This window comes from Genypterus blacodes, unplaced genomic scaffold, assembly GCF_046128005.1.
Source record: "Genypterus blacodes isolate CSIRO-AG114 ecotype Tasmania unplaced genomic scaffold, CSIRO-AGI_Gbla_v1 ptg000015l_1, whole genome shotgun sequence".
NCBI lineage: Eukaryota > Metazoa > Chordata > Actinopteri > Ophidiiformes > Ophidiidae > Genypterus > Genypterus blacodes.
In genome coordinates this window covers 6550001-6567500 of record NW_027466829.1, presented here as the reverse complement: position 1 = coordinate 6567500, position 17500 = coordinate 6550001, and the positions used below count along the sequence as shown (strand labels likewise).

The following is a 17500-nucleotide window of genomic DNA, read 5'->3' as shown; positions in this document are numbered from 1 at the left end:
TGATTGTGGCGTAATAAACAACTGCAGCCCCAAACCCAGTTTTCTCTTGAAAGTCGTCCAAGCTCGGCCTCAGCATTCCTCGATCCTGGGGAGGGAAAGCCAACTTGTTTTCTTTTTGTAAACGTTCTTGTCGGAAAAGCAGAGTTATATTTTGTGTTAGGAAAATCTGAGAGGATGGAGGAAGGGAAGGGAAGGCACACTAACACCTCTGTGTGTTCCCTGGTGACTCTGTGCTCTCACTCATGCACGAGTCAGTGCTATACGGTTCAGCACAGGGCTCTGCTTAGAGATCAACCACAAGGCGACTTCATAAGATGGTACAAGATCAAAGTCAAATGTGGAAATGTTGAACAAAGTGGATATTGTATCTGATGATGATACTGCTCCTCTGGCTCCCTTGGCTCCTCTGTCCTCTCCTCCTCATCTCCTTCTCGTTCACTCTCTCCCCTCATCCACTTCACATCTTCATATCTCATTTCTCTCTGTGTGCAGGACTAACAGGTACTCAGTGGGGGGTTCACAGAGCAGCTCCCCCGGCTGCTCCAGAGGGGTTTCTCTGACCAACGGTGACCTGAGCGAGGAGCAGAGTCCCGGTTCGGCCGGTCGACATCGTTCGTCCAAGAGTCACAGCGGCCCCGGCAGCGGCGCAGGTACAGGGAACATCATAACCGTGTTAACACTCTGAGCATAGAACCTCACCCAGAAAGAGAGGCTGCTTCAGTAAACAATAGTGATGTCACCCGAGTTACAACATTGATGTCAGCCAGACCAAGGAAGTCACAACAATGATGTCATACTAGTTTATCCTTTGGCTCTTACACAAGCAGTGAAGCGTTTCAAGCCTCATTCATATCAAACACTTCCTTAAATATACTTTACTACATTTACCACATTTTACCAACTTTAATGACTTTAGAGAAACTTGGTCCCAATTCGATTAGTGACATCGTTGTTTTGGTGAGTGAGCAAGTTTTTTTATCTCTCTCTCCTGTCTTCTGTCAGATAAAGTGGAATTGACATCCAACGGGCTGGAGAGCAGTCATGGTGGGGGCATGGTCCTCCAGACCCCCCCTCCGCCCTCTCCGTCCAGTCGATCCCCAGCCGCCAGCAGCAGCGGCAGCCCCTCTGCCGCCCAGGACGCTCTGGGCATGGCCGGTCCGTCGGATCCCGGCCCCTCCTCCGCCCCCGGCGCGGAGCAGCCCAGCAGCAGCAGCACCGCCACAGAGCCCAACTCAGACTCACTCCCGGCTGGGTAGGGCTCGCATGCAACTTCAATCATTTGGATCCTCCCAAAAAGTGTAATGTGTTAAAATACAAGTTAACATGAGGTTTTTCAGCAAATTCTAAATGTCTCATTGTCTGTTTGTCCCCCTCTCCCTCTCCCTGTCCCTCTCCCTCTGTAGCTGGGAGCAGAGGGTGTTGCCCCATGGCAGAGTTTACTATGTCGACCACAACACCAAAACTACGACCTGGGAAAGACCACTGCCCCCAGGGTATGGAGCCTTTTACTAATAACCAGACCAGGATGAAACGTTCTCATAAAAGCGTCATCAAAGTCGGTTTACATCCTTAAGAGATTCTAACTTTTTTCCTGTAAACACTCATTCTGGCTGCATAACACAAAAGATGTATTGGACATGGAGATGGAGAAAGTAGGAGGCTGTTCTGGGATGTGCTTGTGTGTGGCATCGTGTGAGTTTGCAGGATAACCCAAAAGATGATTGATAGATATTTGTGAGAGCTCATGGAGCAGTGAGTCATGGAGCAGGAGACGTAATAGTAGATGTTGAGGTGGATCCTGATAATAGTTAAAAAGGTATTTAATTTTAAGGCCACACACAACCATTCAAACTGCTCGTCCTGTGTTTACACTATCTTACCACTAGATGGTAGCAGAAACAAAGGAGGGACAACAACAATGTGATCACATGACACCAAAGTTTTGCACTTGTACTTGTGCCGAAAAAACTTACTTATGTGTTTACTTATGGGACAGTTCCTCCTACCTCTTAGTGACCAAAACACTCACATGTTGGATCTGGATCAGTAGGATCTGGATCTGGTGGTCCCTCAGTCCTCTTCAGATAGGAGCTCTATGTCTCCAGGCAGAGCCGAATGTGTCTAGCAGGGCTACAAACATGGAGATAGCACCGTCATGTAGCTAAGATGGAGCTGATTCAGTGAAGGACAACCAGTCTGAATGGGTCTTCAGCAGCTCCAGAGCTCCATCTAGAACTGATCACACTGTATTGATTATTGATTTACAGTCATATTTCCTAAACTAATAAAGAGAAAGACAGAGATCCCCCAAGTTACTGCCGTTACAAGGTCAAGAGGTCAGATTAAAGATAAAAGTCTTATGTGGACAGAGATGCAGGGTTGGGTTGTTATGACAACTTGGACAGAAATGTTTGACCTTGGTGGAGGTTTTGAGTGCTTTGTTCTTATTGACAAAGCATCTGTTTTAAGTGTTTCAGTTGATTTGTTTTATTTTGTGTCATCATGAGGGTTTGACTTCTCTTCCCTCTCTTTGTGTTTAACCTTGAGTGACGAATTCTGCTACAGGCCAGGACATTTCTACTTGGAGCCATTATTTATTGATTTTTTTTTCACTGTGTGTGTGTGTGTATGTGCGCCTGAGTGACAGAGAGAAAAAGAGGCTGTTTTCAGGAAAAGGTCACCCCCCCTCCTCCCCCATCTCAGTTTTTCCATAGCAGAAACGAGAGCGTGGGGGCCCTGAGAACAAAAGTCCTTTCTTAAAGCCACATGTACGTTCATCCACCAGCGTGTTGGCTGCCGGCCGCCGGGGCCCTTCAGAGGATCAATTAGCAGGCAAACGCTGGGCAAACGCTCCAGATGCACACACCAGGAACTGTTTAGCGGGCGGGAAGGGGGAAAGGGGGGGGGGGGGGGAGCAGGGGGGGAAGGGAGCTGAGGAAATCTCGGTTTGGACGCTGAAATAATGAAAGCCATCCGAAGCCAGACTTGTAGAGGAGAGAGCTTCAGAGTCGGACTGCTCTTCATCAACTTGAGTGCCAGTAGGCCTGAGTCATTGTGTTACATGGCGAGCTCCATGCTTCTGCTCTTTAAGGGCACTGGTGGACGGCATCAAACTTTTCCTGTAGGTCAGTTGGTCGGTTGATCGTTCGGTGTGAACATTCCAGGTTTTCGCGAACCGCAACGAGAGACTGCTTACTGTTATCAAGACCAATCTGACATGGATGGAATAGAAATCAGTCAGTAAAGTAGCATGAGGGAAAAAGATCGGTTCCGCCTAAAAATATCCTATCTGAGCATCCAGTTCTGTAACGTGATCCTAGCTTGTGAGCCTGGGTGAGAAGTTTCAGCTCTATTACATCATCTGAAGAGGTGTTCTTAAAGAAATCCAGCTTACCAGGGAGATTCTGTAATTATAGGCTACTACTAACATTAAGGACGCCAAATTCATTTGACAGCTTTCAGTAGAATCAGGTGACGAGGCACCAAAGGGCTGAGCTTTCCACTCAGCAGCAACACAACAACTCCCCACAACGCCCCAGGCTTCACACAGACATCACTCCATTCACTTTTCCATTCTTATTCACCAAACGCATTTCCTTCAGAGTTTTACTGCATTTTATTTTATCAAAACAAGACTTTATACACCTGAAGTGAGCATACAAACTTTTTATCTAATATGTTTGCGGTTCCCATCCAGCATTTTCTGCTTCATCTGTGAGGATCTCCATCAGCTTTCCTCCGTGGCAGCCGGCCTCCAGGGCAGCCACACTGACTTGTTGGAAAGGTCAAGAGATTGGCTTACAATCCTCACGTGTGATTGTTGTGTTTGTGTTAATAGTAAAAAGACTTCTGGCCTTATGATGCCATGGTACTGTAGATTGTACCGTGTCTTTCACTCTTTGGTTGCATGAGCCGATGTGAAGAGACATGACACATCAGACAATCCAGAGAAAGAAGGTCACAGGGGTCGTTTGACTGAAGTCCTGCAGATTTAAACTCGAACCCCGAGTTGAAGCCTTGGCCGTCTCACGTCTTTTCTTCCCCTATCTAACTGAGAGTGTATTTTCGTTAGCCTACGAAGGCTGTTACTGTTTTCTCAACCAAATTCTGTTACACTTAAGTCAGAGATATGAGAATAGCAGCAGCCTCCACAGCGGCCCAGGGGATTGGGCTGTGTGTGCGTTTCCTCAGTGATTACCCACAACTCTCAGTAGATGTGAGTGATGTATGTTCTTTTGGGGGTATATAAAGGTATGGACACCTAAGATGTGTGCCTGTGTGTGTCTATGGGTAGGATGTGTGTGGCTTTGTGGATGACATATATCTGAGTCCTTGTCCAGGCCTCCTGTCTCAGGGGAAAGGGAGGATATACATAGACGTCTGAGTAATGGCATTGGCAGGCATTAACACACAAACATACGAGCACAGCCAATGGTTTTTGTCATTCAGATCTCTGGCGTCTAGGATTGTTTTTTCCGCGTCGACCGTCGCAGTCCGGCCCTGGCATTGTGTCTCACAACGTCTGAGGTCTGGGCGGTGATAACGCACGCAGCTGACAGTGTTGTACAATCGGGCCTCTTCTGAAAGTAAGAAAGACAAAGATTTAAGTAAAGAAGTGTCAACATTTGTGAAAACTAGTTGAGCTTCAGGCGATGCTGCTTTTACACTACTTGGCTATTTCTTGTTCTACTGAGCTCATTCCGACAGTCAGCATTGCACATAATACCTTTATTTTTCTACCCAACGTATTTTGACAAGAAGGATGTGATTGGTCAGTTGGTATCATGTCTTCTCTCTTGGTTTTGTGTGAACATGGTGGTAAGCTTGTAAGTGTAGGCTTTTTAACCCTAACCCTTCAAATGTATAAACTTTCAGTCTTCTTCCGTGTTTTTCCATATTTGCTACAAACTTCCGGATTGCCCTCCTTGTTGCCGGAATGTGGGTTGGAAAAAACAATGCACCTCCACTGGGGGCCGCCGGCTTTCATGCCCACAAGAAGGACATTCTTTGGGTAAAGGCTATTTCCTTATCCCCTTCCTGTTTGTAAGTCCTACAAGGCCACCTTGTGGACTATCCCGGTAATGCTCTTTATTGCAAGGAACCAGGAATTCCCTTAAATCTTGCATTTTTTTTATAGCCCTTTATTTAAAGCTTTACACATTTTGAATGTGGATTGTTTTCTCATCGGCTTCGTCTTCTTTTTTTTTTTTACCTTTTTTATCCTCGACTCCTGATCCTTTCTCGCCTCTTTTCTCCCTCCCACTCTCCAATTCCCTGCTTTGACTGTTTTCTTTGCTTTTTTTGCCATAGTTTCTTTTTGCTCATGTGCAGAAGTCTGTGTTGTTATTAACAGTGGTGCAGGTTTTTGATAGAGCTGCCCACTCTTCTCGTTCTAAATAGAGGAGCAGAGTGGGATGTCTTATTTTGAGTCCTTTCATTTTCACATTTCCCTCAATAAGTCACTGTCTCTGTGTCCCTGCACACACAGACAAGTGGCTAACTCTTTTTGTTTTTCGTTGATAGACCAGTAGAGGCGCTGTAGGGCTGTGGATGAATTCCCGGGTGTATTGCATGATGATTAGCGACTCTTTGTGTGATGCGAAACCTAAACGTAGCCTTAGTAATTGGCGTGCAGTCTGGCCCAACATTCCTGGAGTTGCCCAGGAGCTGTTCTGTGTAACTGCTTAAAACAGTACCACCAGAAGGGGGCAGCATCTCCACTGGGTCAAATAGTTTGTTTGGATCCTTTTCCAGGTGTGTTTCAGCAGCAGCAGCCTCATTATCTCCTTGTAGGGGAGGGGCTTCATGTTTATGGCCTTGTTTCACCCCAAATCTGCTCACACCCTCAGGTAGAAAGCATGCTGAAGGGCCCATGGCTGGGAAACAAATGTGCTCCAACTTTATGAGGAAAGACTTGATTTATACTGAAACTGGTCATGGAGGCCCAAAATTGAACTTTTTGTGTTTGAAAATATGAAAGTCCTGTGTCTGAAAGCTGTTATTTCCTCTCTCTCTCAGTTGGGAGAAGCGGGTGGACCAGCGGGGAAGGTTCTACTACGTGGACCACAACACCAGAACCACCACATGGCAGAGGCCCACGGCCGAGTCGGTCCGTAACTACCAGCAGTGGCAGAGCCAGCGCAGCCAGCTGCAGGGCGCCATGCACCAGTTCAGCCAGCGCTTCCTCTACCAGGTACGCCTTGTTTCCATCCTCCAGATCCAGGTCTTTATAAACCACATGGAAGATGGATCAGTGGATCACATGAATCACTTCTTGCTTTCCATAGACAAATATCCCAAAGAACAACACATCAGCTGTTCTTAACACGATGGCACCATCAAGCACATTGACAACAAAGTGATTGTGATTTACGAAACATACCAAAGTAAAAGCTTCATGTTTTGTCTTAGAAGTAACTTGATACTTGAGATTCCTGTGTCATGGAGATGTATTTTGAAACTGTCCATCCTGATTTCTTTGAGCTCCTCCAGGTGAAGCCGCGCTGTAATGCACCGCTCGCTGGAAGTGTGTGTCTAATTATAGCTCACAATGCTCGGATTGAAAGCGTAGCGATGCACATTTCTCAAACACGTCACCAGATTGATTCTCGTGGTTCAGCTGGGACCGAACTCGGCCTCTCACATGTTTTGTCTGAGCTCTAAGTGCTGCTCGTCACACAGCAGGGGGTCTTCACTGCTACAGGGGGAATGAAGGATGTCACCCGATATGTTTCTAGTGTTTTTCCAGTGGAGACAGTCGAGGTTGAGTCGTCCTCTCTGTGACGCGTCCAAGGTCAGACTGCAGCCAGACAGTAAAGACGGGGGAGATGAAGAACAGCAGCGATTTCTCAATGGACCATTAGTAAAAACAGCTTTAGAACACTTAACAGGCTTCTATAAAAACACTCGTGTGTGTGTGTGTGTGTGTGTGTGTGTGTGTGTGTGTGTGTGTGTGTGTGTGTGTGTGTGTGTGTGTGTGTGTGTGTGTGTGTGTGTGTGTGTGTGTGTTGCATGGAGGCTCATGCTGGATCAGAGGTTCTTCATCGGAACAAAGATGAACCTGAGCCATCATGAGCAGTGATGTCACATTTTGTTCACATTTGATTTACAAATGAGGGAATAAACAAAATGTTAAAGCATCCTAAGCCTGGGTTGAGGTTCTTCGGTGTTACCACGGCAGCACCACAGCAGACTTGGCTCATGTTCGGTATTGAAATTTTTCAGATTAAGAGCTGTGTGGAAACTCTGAGGCCCCAGCGTAGACCTCATGCTTCCACGCTTCCTCATCTCCTCCCCCCTCATCTCCCTGGGGCTGTGTGAGAAAAGCCAACAGGCAGGTCGGCCCGGCGTGTTGATAGTACCCCGCTCTGTCTCGGAATGCCCACACTGCTGATAGGAGCGACTATTTATGGCTCTGCTGTGTGTGAACAAAGAACACACACTGAAGGGGTCTCAGTCTGAACGATGCTCACACACACACAGTCACATGTGTCAACAATACATCACTCCTAAAGCTTATTCTGACCCGGGGATCAATTCTTATATCGTTTACTAAAATCAGTGCAAACTTAGGGACGCGTTTTTCTGTTTGCTGCTCTTTTAAAATGGTGAAATAGTGAAATAGTGCTTCTCTGTATGGACTAAGAGGCTAAACTGAGGTTTCACACCTGCATGGTGCAGAGTGTTTGGGCGTTCCTGTGTACGACCACAAGAACATGGGGAGGGGAATGAAGACTCAGGCAAATACACGAAGAACTCATTTACCTTTGGTGTAGGAGAGAAAACTGAGCCTGATTTTCGCACCTGAGGGGAAGTTTGTGGAGCTCACTGGAGTGTGTGTGTCTGTGTGTCTGTGTGTGTGCGCGTCCTCCTTTGTTTATGTGTTTAAGCAGATGCGTTCACTGCGCTGTAATGTCGAGGTCAGGTGCCACATTTCTCCTCCACAGCACATGACAACCAAAGATCAAGGTCAAGGGGCCGTACGTCTTCTTAAATGGGCCGTAGCGCTTTAAAGACACACACACACACACACACACACACACACACACACACAGAGCAAAGTTTGCCTGTGCAAACTCATAAACCCAAGTACCAAACCTTGAATACACTGGCAGTTTTTATATATGAGCTACACAAGCATACTTACACACGCACACTTTCAGGTCGCTCCTCAATGAAGTATGTGTGTGTGTGTGTGTGTCCATGCACTTACAGAGTAATTGCAGCTTGTTAGGAATCCCAGAGAGAGCCGTCTCAGTCATTAACTGCTGTTTCCGGCTCTCTGCTCCCCCCAAACTTATTTCACTTTTACCTTCATTGGCGTCTCTCTAAGCCCCGCCCACCCACCCCCCCCCCCCCCCCCCCCCCCCCCCCCACACCCCATCTTTCTAACCCCACCCATCTCCACTTCCCTCTCCAAAATCCCCTTCTTCTGCATGGTAGCAAAACGTCTTTTCTCCTTATCTTTGCCCCGTTCCAAACATTCCCCCTCTGTGTTTTCCTCCGCCCTTGCATCACCGTTTAAAAACGGTAGAAACAAGCGCACCCTTTGGTAACCCGCTGAAATGTGATCGTATCATGTGAACCCTGCAGTGGTGTGAGCGGCGCTACAAGACCTGAGACACGTTCAGCCTGTTGAGCCTCATGTTAGCAGTTAACATTTATTATTAAACTTTAAGAGGCTTTGGTTCACAGACGTGTTTAGTGAGTTTGAGTGTGTTTGTGTTTGCTGCATGTTTATCTGCACACACACATCCTCTCAGCTCCTTCATCACACCAGCTGCACACTGATGAGGGAAGGACCCGGAAGTAACTTTAGGATTCAGATCCATGACAACATATGATGATGTCACTTGAAGTCTCTTCTGTGGCGTCGGGCCGTACTTTAGTTTGTGTGTTAACCAAAACAAAGATGGCCGAACATCTCTGCTCTCATCGGCTGTTGTTTATATATTTGTGAAACGCATGATGCCTATAAACAGACTTCCTGTTTTTGCAGCGCTGCCTGAAGCTTCCTCCCCTCACCTTCCTTCACTTCCCTCCCTCTTCCTCTTTAACTCTCTGTCCATTCTCTCTGGAACAAGGATCCTTAACAGCAGCACCTGAATCGCCCCTGTGTTTCATCGGCCCACAGAAAACACACACATCCACACGGTTGCCTTCATTCATGTTTACACACAACCTGCCCGGGCTCAGATTCCAGTAAAAGCTTGTTTCTGATGAAAGCAGCATGAATGGAAGTCATTCAGACTGCACTCATGTCAGCTTTGTTAACATTTAGACTTAAAAACTCATCAGCATCACATTTCATTACAGGAGGACTTTATTTATTTATCTGATCAATCTATCAATTCATCAATCAATCAATGCCTCAATCATTCAATCCATCAATCAATCAATTCATCAATCAATCCATTCATCAGTCAAACCCGATGATGATTTGCTCGGCAATAAAATAAATGAAAACATACCGAGCATTGAAATGTTTGATGATAAGAATAGAAGAATGATAACAAAAACAGAGCTAATTGTGGAATATCAACCTTAAAATGGAAATACAAATAAATTATGAAATAGTTTTTAAAATGAATCCACTACACTCGTAGTGGAGTTTGCTCTCTTTCTCTCTCTCTCACTCTCTTACTCTCTCTCTGTCTCTCTCTTTGTCTCTCTCTCTGTCTCTCTGTCTCTCTCTTTGTCTCTCTGTCTCTCTCTCTGTCTCTCTGTCTCTCTCTCTGTCTCTCTCTCTGAGCATCTTTCTCTCATCCTTTGTTATGAATGACCTCATTGTCATCTCATTCTGCATTATTAATCAAAGCTGTTCCACTCATTATCAGTCACAGTTGTCATGTCTGACGTCTTGACAGTTCTGGACAAATATCCTTACCTCTCCTTACCTCTCCTCACATATCCTTACCTCTCATTACCTCTCCTCACATATCCTTACCTCTCCTTACCTCTCCTCACCTCTCCTCACACATCCTTACAGATCCACAAACCCTCTCCCTTATTTCACACGTTTTTGCCAACATGCTGCTTTTCCCTCTGTTCCTTCCCCTCCCTTCCCTCCCCCCAGTTGTTTTCTTTCCTTTTTCTTTCCTCCTTCCAGCCCGGCTCTGTCTGGAGGCTGGTGAGGAGCTGAATGGTCAGAGCCGCGATGAAGTCATCATGTCTTTATATCATTATATTCTCCTTTTACCTTTTTTAGGCACAGAAACCCCATAAGGGTGGGGCGCCCAGGCAAAGATTGGCTGTCAGTGGGCGTGACGCACACACACACACACACCCTTGAACCCTGTTATGTGCCCACTCTGGCTCCTCCAGCAGGCCCAGTCCTTTCCATCCCGGCTCCTTCACAGTTTCCATGACAAAAACGGGGCCCAGTCACATTTATTTTTGGGAAATGCTGCGTAAAGTGACGTTGACATTCCGTGGACAAAACTCTACTTTATGGCTCCTCAGGAAATGATCAGCACTTTGTGTTGTGTGGTGTGTAGTGTGTATCTGAAGGAGACTTTGAAGCTCCACCAGCTTTCATTTGGAAAATAGGGCGCTTAGGTCATTTTCACCTCAGTATAGTGGACAGAAGTCAAGCTCTCCCTCTGACAGAAGGGGAAGCCAACCGAACTCATTGTACCTTCAAGAAAGAACTGAGGGCTCAAACCTCCTCCAAGGCCAAACATAAAGCCTCTTTAAAGCCACAGATGACCATGCAGGATTTGCTTTATTCACACAAAAAGACATTTCAAAGGTTTTGTATCTACGTTCACACACCGTCTGGCATCTTGGAGGTGTAAAGACACAGTATCACACACACACACACACGTTATATTATGTGGAGTTCTCATTCTGGAATTAAATAGTCCTGCTGGCTCTATCTTTAGTTGAGGAGAAATGAATCAACAATCAATACTGTGTGACCTGGATGGAGCTCTGTAGCCGCTGAGGATCCGTTCAGACCACCTGATCCAGATCCTACTGATCTAGATCCTGATTTCAATGAGCCTGATCCCACTGACCCAGATCCCACTGACCCAGATCCCATTGAGCCTGATCCCACTGACCCAGATCACACTGAGCCTGATCCTACTGAGCCTGATCCAGTGTTTTGGTTTGCAGCCCTCAGTCTCTGCTACCATCTAGTGGTGACCTGGTGTTAACACAGGAGGAGCAGTCTGAGTGGTTGTCTATTCCCTACAAGATAATGTTAAACCATTTATAATAACTTAGAAACTGGAGTTATCTCGCTAACACACACTCACACACAACGAGGCCAGAGGTAATTGTGTAATCAGTATAAATCTGATGAACAATCTGATGTTAGTTGGAGTTGTAATCGTTGTTGGGTTTTTCATGTTTCTGGTTGTTTTCCTCTTCCACTCGACCACATAGAGCGGCTGGTGTAGCTGTGTCTCTGTTTACAGTACGGCTACACGAGCGCTGCGATAGAGCAATGTGATAACAGAGCCTGCAGTGTGAGAGGCTAAATGATGGCAGAGCGGCTTAAGGACACGCCTCTATGATAAACATGTTTACACACACACACACACTCAGGGAAAACCATCAGAGGCCGCTCGCTCCACACAAGCCTCTTTTCAGCGACTTTTCCACTTGAGCTAATATATTCAAGTGTGTGTGTTTGTGTGTGTGCGTGTGTATGTGTGTGTGTGTGTGTGTGTGTATTCCTACATAAGAACATGCACATTGAATGACTGTTTGCCAAGGACAAACTTTCCACACCGTGGCTCATACACCTTCTCCACACACACACCCTTTTTTTCTGTGAGTGTGTGTGTGTGTGTGAGTGCAGGCTGAGTAAACCCCACAGTGGTTTCCAGGCCCAGGGTGAATAAAGGTGCCTTTTGTCAGGCGAGGGGTGTGTTGGGGCGGTGGGTCCGGGGGGGTGACGGGGGTGTCCAGTCTGGAACGAGCATGAATGTTCCCTCAGTTCGCTCAGACATCGCACCTCCCTGCCTACTTTCACAGCAGCACTAGAAGAGAGGGAGAGCGAGAGAGAGAGAGCAAGGGAGAGAGAGGGAGAGAGAGAGGGAGAGAGGGAGAGAAAGGAGGAGGCGCCCAGGGTGGGATAAGGAGGGGTGCCAGGGTGGAGGAGGAGGAGGAGGAGGAGGAGGAGGGTGTTTGGAGGAGGGGGGGTGTACTGGTGAAGCGAGCGGGAAGCCGGGAGGCGGAGCTTGTCTCCAGCCAGTGAGCTCATTGGAAGCAGCGTTGTTGTTTTATCCTCCTACCGAGCGTGTAGTTTTTGGAAAGCATACGAGCCGCCGGCCGTCCAGCTCCTTCAGTCGCCCCTGACCGCTGCACCGGAGAGGAGCCACCCCCACCCACCTTAGCATTCACACACACACGCACACACACACACACACTCAGGCCTGTCTTAGCAGCAGGTAGCCGTCGCTTGGTGAGTTGTGGAACTTCCCTGTAGACTTTTTCTTCAGATTTATTTTTATTTTTTCAACCTTCACTGCCTGAGTTGATTTTTTGCTTCACCGTCGTCTTCATCTTCATCCTCGTGCGACAGCCAGTGAACCCCGCAAGCCAAACGCACAAGACTTTTTAACCACTACATACGATGAGGACAGACGAAGAGGAAGAGCTGGGAGAGGAGAGGAGAGAGAGTGAAAGCCGTCCTCACAGGATTCATTTTGTCTCTCACTCTGTTTCTCCCTCAGCCGTCCGGCGCTCCGGTGGAAAATGACCCTCTGGGCTCGCTGCCTCCAGGATGGGGTGAGTCTGCTACACACACACACACACACACACACACACACACACACACAGACACCTCAAGTATCATATGGGAACACAACACACACGTATGCATTGTTATTATACTGTTATAAGTTAAAGATAAGACGAGGATATTTTAGCCTCACCAATCATTTCTGGAATTTTCCTTCCTATCATTGGCAAAAGAGCATGAACGTATTGATTAGCACGTCAAACTCAGGTTCAATCGAGGCCCAACCGAGGCTGGAATGGCTTCAAGTCGTACAGAGAATCTACAGATTCCTGAGTCGTCACTGAACAGGAATTTTTCTCGAGGTTCTTATGAGTTTGTTATGTTGGGATTATTTGAATCAATCGATGAAGCCCCTCCCCTCTGGACCTCAGTCAGCTGTGGGTCGTTTTGTTGGATTCTTGGGTCTTAGCTGTTTTCAGTCAGAGACATGCAGGCCTGCCAGTCTGGAGTCTGCCGGTGTGTTTGAAGACTCGTGCCAACAGTCAAAGGCCGCTTCACACCGGAGAGGTCAAACAAGAACCGAGCCCAGGAGTCCATTTAGTTCTCACATCTAATCATTCCTTATCACTTTTGTTGTCCAAAGCTCAAAATCACATCACAAAATAGTTTGTCAGGATTAATTTGATCAACTTCTCAAAAAACCAGGTGAAGAAGAAGTGAGTTAGCTTTTCATTCTCTGGGGCGCAGTGAGGGCGGAGCTTAAGCGTTAACTGCATGTTAGCCTTCTCTACAGAAATGTTTCGATCATTTTGAAGCTTCTTCCTTTCTGACACAATTTGCATTTTAATGTGCAAAGAATAACATTTTATTAAAGTTAAAAGACAGCAAGAGCATTCAAGCAAAAGACAAAAGCATTTAGCTGAGGGACAATAAGGGAAATGGAAATATAAAAAAAGGTAGAAATGGTCAAATCAGATTTCAACACAAGGCGGTGATGATCAGACGGGTTTAGGCCGGTTTGACCCGGAGTTTGAACAACAAACTACATCACTGAAACTAAGATCCTGTTTAGTGCTCTGCAAACTAAAGCTTTACATTTTAATTATCCAATCACTTCCTCGGTGTTTGTTTGATTGACAGCTGAGGTTTGTCATGTTTGTCAGGAGTGTGTGTAAAACTTGTGTGTGTGTGCGATGTGGAGCACACAAATGACAGAGGGCTGCAGTATTGATTGGACTCTACGTCATCTGGCGTCTGCCCAGATGAGCGGCAGGAAGCAGGCAGAGCGCCGTCGTCATGCACATTGGCTCACCGCACACGGCCGCTCTCTCTCTCTCTCCAGAGTCTCTCTACCCATGATGCCTTTTCAACATGTTGCGGTACCTCAGAAGAAAACCTCAATTATATCACGGGCTCTGATCCTCCTCTCTCTGCCGTGTTCTCTTTCATCTGCGGTCGCTTCTCCCCCCCAAGACCAACGGGAGAAAGCATGGGAAAGAGGGGGGGAGGGAGGGAGCAGGGGGGACAATGGAGGCTGGAGGAAAGTCTTGGGTGGGAATTGGTTTGAAAACTGGAAAGGGAGAATGATGTGGGGGTGGGTGAGAGAGAGAGAGAGAGAGAGAGAGGGAGGAAGAGCTGCAATGTGAGAGCTACTGTTTCTGGGCCCTCCACACACTCCTGTTAATGAGAAAAAGATGTCAGCGAGCCGCAGAGGGAGGAGGATGGGGCGCCAGCCGTGCTCTGTGAGACCACTGGGCCGTCACACACAAGCACACACTCATAAAATTCAACACACTCCTGTGCACCTATATTTCTTCTTTATGCCCCCCCTCTTACACGCACACACACACACACACACACACACACTAGTCATTCAACTTCTCATAACCTTTTGTGATGAAATCTCTCAATCTGTGTTTATTTTTTTGCATTGAGCCACTTTGCCCCCCCCCCCACACACACACACACACACTGCCACTACCACATTTCCACACCAACATTCTCGCAAGCACACACGCACACTCTGGCTGGCTCTCAGGGTTACGTTAGTGAGGTATTTGGGAGCAGGCGGCAGTGAAATACCACACTGCCTCGTTGGTTTTCTGTCACTATGGTGCGATCTCTTTTCTTTCCCCCTCTTTGTCCCAAAAGGCTCACGACATTCAGATCATCCCTGTAGTTTCTACATCATTTAGGCTGTAGAAGCAATACACCAGTGATTTCATGAAAGGTCAGGAATTTTCTGTCCGAACTACGTCACTTTGTCACTTTGAGCATTTGGATATTTTGGATTGATTGATGTATAGGAGAGGACTATAGGATGGAGGTCAAGTCAATGTTATTTCTGCCCAATACCACATCCAGTGTCTCAAAGGCCTTTACAGACCCACAACTTCAGGAAAATCCCCGACCCCGCCCAAAGCTCTCGAGGATGACGAGGAAAAACTCCCGAGAAAACCTTAATGTATAAGGAGAAAGGGAAGAAACCTCAGGAGAGACGATTTCAAGAGAGATTCCCTCTCCACAAAGGGCTGAGTGAGCAATAGGACATAGAGAGAGGTGCAGAGGAGAACATAGAGCTTTAGAGAAGCTTTAACACGTTCATGGATCCTAGATTTGATGAGTGAACTTCCGGAATATTTAGAAAATGCTAACTTGTAGATCAATGTCAGCGACCCAAAGAAATCCTAAAATGCTGTACAAACCCTGGCGTTTAACTTTAAAGACAACCACAAGTGCCCTAAAAGCTCTTTTTTTGTCGTTTGTGTCCACAGAGAAGCGTCAGGACAATGGCAGAGTCTACTTTGTCAACCACAACACACGGACCACACAGTGGGACGACCCGCGGACCCAAGGGTGAGTGCTGAAGCAGTGTGGGCTCCTGTGCTCCTGTTTGTCTTGACTTCCTGCTTGTCAGCGTCTACGTTTTTTTGGCTATTTGCATTTAGGAAGAAGAAAGTATTCAGTTTTAGCTTCAGTCATCCGCATTAGATGGATATCTCCAGATGGGCGCTGGTTTCAGGCAGGAGTAGCCTGTGCCTCATCCACTGCCCCCACACACAGGAGTGCAGAGGAAGGCAAAGAAAGGAGAAATGCTCTTTGACTTTCATTTTTTATTGGGGAGGACATTTTGAGGACAAAATCTAAATTCTGCCATGTTTCCATTCCATCTGTGCACAAAACGAAGGGGAGTCTCTTAAGAAGTCAACACAGCAGTGAGTCGTCAGTGTTTGATGAAATGATGTGAGTAACTTTAGTGATGAAGATGAGCAGTAAGCATGGAGCAGCTCTTCATCATCTCAGGGCTCCAGTGTGTCAGATGTTTGGTCTCTAACAGAGAGAGGAGTCTGTGCAGGTTTCTGCTGAGAGCATTCAGACAAACATGAATCAGCTCAAGATGAGCTCAGCTGAGGATAACAGAGCTGAGTGAAGGAACTAGAGTTACCATAGTAACTACAGGCCATGGCCCCGATATGTCCTCTCCAACTCCTCTTCTGTTCTCCAGCAGCTCCTCTGCTGCACAGCTCCCTTTGCTCCACTTCTTTACACGTGGACCCTCAGACATCTCCACTCTTCGTCTCCTTGCCCTCTTACTCTTCCTCTGCAGTTCTCAAGTCGTGCTGTTGCTTTGCGTCTAGTAGAGCTGTAACGTCATCTTCTCTTATTTGATTCATCTGTCTCCTTCAACCAGGATATCAAACAGAGACTTCATGTCCTACGTAACCATGGAGATACAAAGTCTGTGTGTGGTTCAGATTTAGATATCGAACTTTGACTACAGTACGAGTTGATACAGCTGTTGGTAATCTTAACAGTGACACACTCAGGATTTGTTCTCATAAAGATCTAGTATGGAACTCAAAGTGGCAGCATTGATGGCTGAGTATCGGCCCCTCATGTTGTTGTGTGCAGGATGAAGAGACCAAACCTCCTGATAACAGCAAGTTGATGAAGTTTTGATGTTTTCACGATGCACTCACATGTTTCATCATTTGGTCATTTTGTGGCATCACATCGTGTTTACTTCACATCAGAACACTAACAGAGGGGACAAGTTCTCTAAGATGGTTTAGTTCCTCATGCTGATCAAACCGCTCTGTCTCGAGTTCTTACATCTAAAATCTGTTGTGGTTGAGCCGGGGATCTTTAAACACTCCAGCCTGAGCAGGGATTCTGATCGGTCTTAAATATAATCGATCACTTTGAGCAGAAACAAAATAAGAACTGAATGATTAACAGGACTTCCAGGTTGCCTGAAGTAAAGACTCTAACTCAAGCTGTCCACTGTGTGGTGCTGTAGCGCCGGGCAAATGGAATCAATAGGAAGGGGATAACTCTCTTTCTATAAGCATGAATGACAGCGCCCCCTGGTGGAGGAGCTCTGTAGAGCCTTCAGCAGAACATCAGAAACCAGCAGACATTCCCCAATAAAGGTCAAAGGTCACATGGACACAAACACTGACATGAAAGAACCAAACACCTAAAGGAAACTTTCTGTGAGCTGAAGTTAGCTTACGAATACCAGTCCCTTTTCTTTTCTGTCTCCAGATTTATGACTACAGCTCGATCAGAGAACGATTATAAACGACAGAATGAGACGTCTGCCAGGGTCTGTGGGCTTAAGTGGTTAAATCAATCTGAACAGAAACTCAGGACCTCCTATGAGCAGGATGGTTCTGGTTCTTACATCATTTATCTGGGCGCTGCAGGCTTCCTCAGAGGATCTTAGAGGTCCTGGCACGGTGGGGGACTCGGTGCAGGATGAAGCCGAGCGCAGGGTTTTAGTTTTTCTGTCCGGGGTTTGGA

The 17500-nt window shown here is 46.7% G+C and overlaps 1 protein-coding gene across 3 annotated transcripts in view; it reads left to right on the top strand.

The window, feature by feature from the left end:
* Window positions 1-17500, top strand: part of wwp2 (WW domain containing E3 ubiquitin protein ligase 2) — a 36948-nt gene that overhangs the window by 9397 nt on the left and 10051 nt on the right. For all 3 annotated transcript variants that reach the window (XM_076140269.1, XM_076140254.1, XM_076140262.1), the window contains exons 7-12: window positions 493-650; window positions 1003-1252; window positions 1404-1493; window positions 6019-6193; window positions 12687-12741; window positions 15469-15550. In XM_076140269.1, the coding sequence (XP_075996384.1) occupies window positions 493-650; window positions 1003-1252; window positions 1404-1493; window positions 6019-6193; window positions 12687-12741; window positions 15469-15550 (810 nt within the window). The remainder of the gene's footprint in view (window positions 1-492; window positions 651-1002; window positions 1253-1403; window positions 1494-6018; window positions 6194-12686; window positions 12742-15468; window positions 15551-17500) is intronic.